Source organism: Gallinula chloropus, assembly GCF_964237585.1.
Source record: "Gallinula chloropus genome assembly, chromosome: 3".
NCBI classification, from domain to species: Eukaryota; Metazoa; Chordata; class Aves; order Gruiformes; family Rallidae; genus Gallinula; species Gallinula chloropus.
The window spans coordinates 68,825,183-68,833,281 of NC_140087.1; the positions used below are offsets into that span (position 1 = coordinate 68,825,183).

The window sequence follows — 8,099 nt, forward strand, 5'->3', positions numbered from 1 at the left end:
GTTCTTTGCGGGGAAAAATCCAAACAAAAAAAAAAGCCCTTCCACATTGGGGTGAAGATACCAATGCGTAGAGCACCAGTATGGGGAAAAATACTTAAAGCAAGTCTTGGAGCCTGTGCAGATCTTTACTGTCATGAGCGAGGTTATGTTGCTGTCTTAACAACTAACTTAAGTTTTATGCTGAGTCGTATTGTGCAGATACTCCATTTGAGAAGCACTTAATACACAAGTATCTTTTTTTGGTCCTAGTTCAACTGAACTTTTAAAAAATTACAGTGATTTAGGGTTAGGTCGCAGTGGTTTCAAATAGGTGAATGTGAACATAGGGGGAAAAGGGGCAGGGAGATTTTTCCTGTCAGCTTTTCTGTTCCATCAGTTTTGCTGCTGTTACGTCAGGCTGGCACTTCAGAAATTCAAAGGGTGATCAGAAGATTTTGGCCTTTCTATCACAGAAAAAAAAAAAAACAAAACAAACCCAGAGAGCTTGGAGAAATTATCCCCATGCCTGTATATTTCTGCAGCAACAGCTAATTTGCAATTTTGCTTGCAGAGATTTCTCAAATGTGATTTATAAACATAACAGTACTGCATTATGCTCTCTCAAGGCAAGGCATATTAATCGTTTTAATCTGATGGCTTCTTAAGAATTCCAGGTTTAGGATGCAGGAAGAAACTTGAAAGTGAATACTTTCTTCTTTTTTTTTTTTTAATGCATAGTGGTTTGGAGCCTACTATAATGCAAAGTAAAGCGTTCTTTTACAAAGGCAGGGAGGATGGGACAGAAGGTTAAAGGGCATCCTGGAAACAAACAGCTGGACCAGTTTATTTAAACAGATACAAGGATGGGGAGCTGACCTCCGTTTGACTTCTAGTGGGAGGAGCGAGAATGTCATTTTATTACTTTGCCCAGAAGGAAAATGTTCTTGCGTCTGAATTTCCCCCGAAGACATCCAAACACTGGGCTGTTTGGCAAAATTGCTTCTTATAGAAAATACTCATACGAATGCGTAGGAAGAGGATAACTGTTAAGTACCTGTGTGTAAAATGTTCTTAGAGCAGATATCCCAAGCGATAGCATGGGGCAAGCAGGTGAGAATATACTTTACTGTAGGTATAGCTTGTAAGTAATTAATGGTAAATTCTAGGTGTGCAGTTTATTATTATGAGACACTTCTCCCTCCCCCCCCTTCTCATTAAAAGCATTTGTAGTTTGGAGGAAAAGGAAGAGATGGTTGGTGTGTGCATGCTTAATGTTGCTCAGGGTTTCTTTGGGGTAAAAGCTTTCGGCAAATGACAGTTTCGGTGACCAGCCAATCTCACAGCTACCAAAAACCTGCCATGGTAAGAGGTCCTGGCAGTAGGGCAGGAGGAGGGAGTAAACATAGCAAGAGCCTGCCAGGCTTGCAGAAGGAAATGGCTGGGGCACTGGGGTTGTGTGTTGTTGTTTTACTTCGGAGAGTTACTGTGAAAATTGCTTTCTGCAAATGCAGATTACAGATACTAAACAATTTTCTAATTGGTCATGGAGCTAAGGCAGCTAATGGGGGAAAAAAAGCAGATTTTTTTTAATTGCTTATTTCACATGATGTTTGTGCTACACCTGTGCTTATAATGAGAAAGGAGAATTAGTCTAACCTTCTGCTCACATGATTCTAATTTTCATGGTTTGTACAAGATAATGATAAACTGATTTGCAACACCATTTGCTGGAGTTGAGAGTTGGTTTTTTTATTGGAAATGTGTACAAAAAATTGATCCAATGCTGTTCCTGACAACACATGACCTAGTTCAAATGTAAGGTTTCCAGATCTGGTACCCGGAATCGGTACCTCTGAGCCCATTTTGTCACGACAGGTTTGACTGGGACTCAGCATCTTGATTAATTTTTGTGGGAGTTTGGATAATGGGAGTCAGTTGGGGATGGTAGATAGGTGGAAACCTAAATCCCTGTGGTGGTTCTTTGATGACGGCAAAACAAACAGCACGGGGTGGTGGTTTGTGATTCTTCTCCCCGCCAGTGTGGGGAAAGGGGTGTGCAGAGCTGATTCCCACAGGAAGGTCCCGGTGGGTTTATCTCTCCTGCTAAGCCACCCCAAGCAAAGGCAATGAAAACAAGCACCATGTAGCCCTTTGTGGACTTTCCCGTTGCGTTTTACAAGTGTGGTGGGGTTTTACCCATGCTCGCGGTTCTTCCTTTGCTAGTAACTATTGTGGCGCACACGTTTTTATTGTTCTTTTTCTCTCTTGTAAAGAGTGTAAAGTCTGGTTATGAGGCTTTGCTGTGATTAAATCTCAATGGAGATGCTTTCCAAATGGTTTTTAGCTAAGCTTTCAGATGAGCAAAACTGCAAGAGAAGTTCTTCTGAGGCTCCTCAGACAGGTTTCCAGCCGTGGTTTTGAGCCTCCTGATTTTTAGTGCCACGAGGACTGCCTGCAGAGGAGACCAGGGTCCTTGTAATCCCTCTCCTTCAGCTGTTTTTCTCCAAATGATTTTGCATATTCCTTTCCCAAATAAGCAGAGCAAGACCAAGGCAAAGAGCCACAAAAATACAAGCAGTATGGTTGCGGGTGGCTATTTTTAAAAATGACTCTACCTTTTTTTCTTTTTTTTTTTCTTTTTTTATTTCCAAAGATCTGCTTTTCATTGTTCAGGGGGAATTTTCAGTAGTCCAGTAATTACAGTTTAACAAGATGTTTGCTGTAAATGGTCAGGCCTAGCTGGAGAAAACAGGATTATAAATTCAATTACTGTAAAGCTATGACCTCGCCTTGACCCCTCAGACTTTGCATAAAGAGAGAGGGGGGGAAAAAAAGCCCACCAAGAAATGGCTAGGAGGAATGCATGGCTCTGAAGTCCCCAGCAGTGTGACTTAGTGGTGATAAAACTCCAGACGTTCCCTCATTTGATGGGGTTCTGCCATCACAGTTCATTATCTTAATAGTGGGCATTAAAAGGGAATTAGGTTTGCAAGAGGTAGGGGCAGGTTTTGATAAAAAAAAATTGGAAAAAAGAATTTGGAGGACATAAGGCAGAAATGGTACTAATGAGGGGGAGGTAGCAGATGCCCTCACGAGCATCTCGCCAGCTTCACCCGTTTGGGGTTTTTTTGTGTGTGTGCCCCGTTCTGAATTGAGAAGAGCGTTGCTGGTATTGTTTCCTGAAAACTCGGCTAATTCCCCCATGAAAAGATGAAATGGATGTGTCCGACTGTGGTAAAAAGCAGGCAAACATAAATCAGCTTGGAAACCCCAAGCTCGTACTCTCAAAGGTCATCGGGGTTAGAGGTTTTGCAGTATTTGCATCCGCGCACAGCCCATCGGAGAGCGCCGTGGCAGGGTGAGGGCTTGGGGATGGGTGGAAGTCGTCCCTTCCATAACCGTTTACTTTCCTCTTTTTTTCTTGCAGGTTTATTAATGCCAGAAGAAGAATAGTTCAGCCCATGATAGACCAGTCCAATCGAGCAGGCAAGTCCCCAGTAGTAACTGTATTCAAGTCACGCAGGCAAGAACCATCCTCAAGCCATTCACCGGGAGGTCCATTACCTGGTAAATAAACGAGAAATGAACGCTGGGAGTCACTGACAATTAAAATACAACCAGCTTTGTTTCATTACAACCCTAATCATTTTAACATTATTGAAATATTTGGGGAAAAAAAGACATTGAAAATTAAAAAAAAAAAAATTAAAACTAAAACGATCCACTCCATGACCGAACTTTCCCTACACGGTCAGAATTAACATTATTTTCATTTTTTTTTTTTTGGTAGTTGTCTGAGTTTTCCTTCCCAGCTCTTCCAGCTCCTGTGACCACTCCCCGGTGCATGGCTTGGTGTGGAATTGCTGTAAACTTTATTACCTGTCAAAAGGGCAAAGGGGTCAGAATCGCTTGTGGGACTCAGTAAAGTTCAAAGACATTCAATGAGGTAGAGCTTTATGTGCTTTAATAACCCAAGGCAGCTTACTTCTGAAGCCGGCTTTTAATGTACAGTTAAAACCTCGAGTTCAGGTAGCAGTGCTTGTAGAGGGTCCTTTTGTCTGTTGGTTCTTCTTTTTAGTAGCTGTCTTTTGGGATTGCCAAGTGTTTGGGGGTTACTTCGGGGGAAGGGAGGATTTATGGTTTGGGGTTTTTTGGGGTTTTTTTTTTAAATCTTCAGTTTTCTCACACTGGTTCTGCCCGGGGTCTTGGCTCCCAGCTTTCTGTGGGTATTTGCCATTGAGGGACAACCCCCGACTCTCAGTTGGTTTTGTTTTCTAAGTCTGGCTGCCAAGCTATCCGACCCCATCACTGCACAAGATGCCTTTGGGCCACGCTTCCTCTTCGAGCACATTCGATTATTTTGTCATTAGGCGTAAATATCTGGCACAGTCATGTTCAGGTCCTGCTCTTAGAAAGGCATACGGGCGTAATTTAACACACTGCGATTTCAGTGTGACTATTCCAGCCATAAAATCCAGCTCCTATACAGGTCTTTGCATTGACGTCAGCAGCGGCAGCAGCTGGAGCCGGTCTCCTCGTGTCTTGAGACTTCAGATCGCTAACTTCATTTCCAAACTCACAGTAGGAAATTAAGCTAAAACTAAGCAAGCTTGTTTGCCTGGTGGCTAAATTTGAGCAGTAGATTATTTTTTACCCCCTCATTTTAGTGCTGGCATCGATAGCTGTCTAACGGAGACCGTGAGGGTGAGGGGGTTGTGTCTTGACACTGTGAGGAGAGGTGACCGCTTTTGGCTGTCACTGAAAAGCAATGTTCTGCATTTTTCCAGTAAGTCAAGGAACACCCTATAACCCCGATGGGCAGCCGATGGGAGGTTTCGTGATGGACGGCCAGCAGCACATGGGCATCCGAGCGCCAGGTAAGCCCCTGGGGAAGCGTCACCCACTGATGGGGGACCTCGGTTGTGCCACTGCAGGTAACCGCACCTCTGCCCTCCGCCGTCGTCTCAGCTGCCTGCCTTGCCTCACCTGTCTTCTGCCTGCCTTCAGCTCCGCCGAGGGACACCAGGCATCTTCTCACTCGAGTGGTCCTGGACCCTCAGCCGTGCTGCGTTTTGGAAAGGGGCTTTTGGCACTATCTGTTGACTTTGCTCATTCTCTGGCATCTTCTTGGATTTTTATCTCCCTCTAGGACCTATGAGTGGAATGGGCATGAATATGGGCATGGAGGGGCAGTGGCACTACATGTAACCTTCACCTAGGTAACCAATGGCAAAGCCAGGGGGAAGTAAGTACAAACGGGGTCTTTGTTCTCACTTTGTCCGAGGGATATTTGTCTCCTTGCATTTCCCCATGTTCTCCTTGCCCATAGCCTCATGCTTGTTCCTTCCTTTCCATCCATCCATCCTACGCCTGGGCTTCTTTGGGTTTCTCTCCCTTCGGTTCGGCGCAAGCTTTCCAAGCTCCCAAACCCCCCGTGCGCGCGCGCGCCGTACATTGACGCCGCCGTACATTGACGCCGCCATACATTGATGCTATTATCCATCCCCGAGCACATGACAAAACAAGAAGCAGCCGGGGAGGTGGGGGAGCCCGTCGTCTTGGCAACAGACTGATTTGCAAAATGTAAGCGGTCTGCAGCAGCGCAGGGAGAGGAAAGAGCATGTCCCCAAAGTGTCATAAATCTGTCTAACCGCAGTTGATGCATGAGTTACATTTCTCCCGCTAACCTGCAAGACACCAAAAAAACCAAACAGAGACTTCTCCTAGGTTTTTAAATAAATAAATAAATAAATGGTGGCTTCACTTAGCTGCGTTTTGGAAAGAGATGGGTGAAACTTTGATTTCTTTTTTTTTTTTTTTTCAAGTTTATTTCTCTTTGTCTGTCCATCATAATGGGATTACGTGTGGCAAAGGAAAAAGAGAGAATACAAAATAGAGGTGTGCGCAGCAGGCTATGGAGCTTAGCCCAGGCTAATTGACTATATCCAAATTAAGTATGCCATCACTTGCAGTGTGACAAATGGATTTGACTTATTCAGTATACAAAAATAGAGATCATTAATGCAATCTTCAGTGGCAGGCCTCGCGAAGAAAGCCTAGAAAAACTGTCCCAGATTTTTTTTCCCCCCTCTTGTCTTTTTATAGGGGAAAATACATTATACAAAATTTTGTCGTGGTTGGTTTTTTGGTTTGTTTTTTTTTTTTTAATTAAAAAAGAAGAGTAAAGAGGTTTGAAACACTCAGACACTGGTACCATGTTTAAATGGTGCCTGATTCTGGTCCTCTCGCTCTCTTTCAGGAGTTATAAGCAGTTATTTCAGCATTCTTGTTGTGCCCCAGCCTATACCAACACAGGGCTTGAAGTTACCTGGGCCGAGTGTGTTTCATAGTCATCTTCTCGGGGCCCAAGTCAAAAACTAAGTTTTAACAATTAGCTGTGAAAACATTCCTTGGAGCTTGGAATGCAACAGCCTTATTACCTCATCATGGAAATTTCTAGCTTAGTTAATTTAAATATTGTTTCTTAGTTTCTGGGTCAATTAAATTTAAATGATGTATTTTATGCTTCATGACCAATTAAATTAATAGGTTATTACAAAAAATATTATCATCTTTTTTGATTAAAGAGCTGTGAGTACAGTATATTTTATAAGCAATTTTCATTAGTTCAAAACTGTTCCTTTAGGCTAGATTAAGCAGCTATTCATTGCTAGAGCCTTGAGACCTGATTCCAAGGTGTTCAGCGCATTCACGGCGCGCTCTTACTTAGAACTAAAGCCAATTGAACCTACTTAGCAATAGCGTATGCCTTTCACCCTTGATGATTATGGAGCTTATAGCTCTCCGAAACAATACACCTGTCAGTTCCCATCAGCTACAGCAATCCAAGCAGAAGGCAGAGGCCCATGGAAAGCAGGAGGTTTTATTGTTTTAGGTCCAATTTTTTTCTTATTGTTCTCCCAAACCCACTGAAAGGTTGACTGAGTTGCGCGTCTGATTTTTTCGGGCAGAAGTGAGCAACAGGGAAGAAATGATAACTGTTATTGATTATATATATATATATTTAATGTGTTTAAAAATACAGGTTTGGTTTAACAATTGTCCTTAGTAATCCTATCAATTTCGGCTTCATATGAGGCCTTTGTTCAGCGATGTATGTGCTTGCTGTATAGCGCCTGTTTGAATGGCACAAATACTTGGGACGGATTCCAAGCGATTGGGCTTGAGAGCTAAATAAATAACTGTTGATAAACCTCAACGCTGATTTAACCCATCTCGCCTCCCAAGCCCCTCATTAACTACTGCGGATTCCCTGCCTTGTATTCCCAGCACGCTTTTACAAGCAGGAAGATGAAGGCTGGTAGCTGGAGCAAGGCCACAGAGATGGAGCCCACCTAAGAGCTCTCACAGGGCTTCCCCAGCTTGGTGCCACTACACTGTGGTGATGTTAGTCATCATCAGGCTGGCTCTGCTTCCAGTGTTCTTCCAGGTCGGAAGCCTCTCCAATGCATACATTCCTACCATAGAAAAGCAGAAAGTGGTTTTGTCTCTCAAAACTGCATTTGGAGAGGGGGGAGGAGGATATTCTTGGGGTTTTTTTTGACCTGGGAATCATTGCCATTGCCAAAGTTGTGAGTCTGTATGTGGGCTTAGATCCTGCGAAGGCAAGTGCACTCACATGCCCGTGATGCTGTGTCCCACCTTTGGCTCAAGCCCAGCCTTCCCATGCCCAAGTGGAGGAGCTTCACGGCCTGTAGCTGGTCCCCACCACTCACCGCCACCTCTTTCTCTCCACAGGGCTGCAAAGTATGCCAGGGGATTATGTGTCTCGGGGTAGTCCAATGGGTATGAATATGGGACAGCCAAGCTATACCCCACCCCAGATGCCCCCCCATCCCGCTCAGCTGCGTCATGGCCCCCCCATGCATACCTACATTCCTGGACACCCTCACCACCCAGCGATGATGATGCATGGAGGACCACCCCACCCTGGAATGCCCATGTCAGCATCAAGCCCCACAATGCTTCATACCGGCGAGCCGGCAGTGAGCGGACAAGTGATGGACATTCATGCTCAGTAGCTTAAGGGAAATAACGCGTTGTCTGCAGCGACGGTAGATTTCAAACATTGTCTTTCTGCAATGACTATGGAGTTCTTG

At 44.3% G+C, this 8,099-nt stretch overlaps 1 protein-coding gene across 1 annotated transcript in view; it reads left to right on the top strand.

Moving 5' to 3' along the window:
- MEIS1 (Meis homeobox 1) overlaps positions 1-7,858 on the top strand; it is a 107,268-nt gene extending 99,410 nt beyond the window's left edge. The window contains exons 10-13 of the mRNA XM_084261418.1: positions 3,407-3,469; positions 4,771-4,856; positions 5,129-5,224; positions 7,738-7,858. Of these exons, the coding sequence (XP_084117544.1) occupies positions 3,407-3,469; positions 4,771-4,856; positions 5,129-5,187 (208 nt within the window). The 3' untranslated portion in view covers positions 5,188-5,224; positions 7,738-7,858. The remainder of the gene's footprint in view (positions 1-3,406; positions 3,470-4,770; positions 4,857-5,128; positions 5,225-7,737) is intronic.
- The last annotated feature ends 241 nt before the right edge of the window (positions 7,859-8,099 follow it).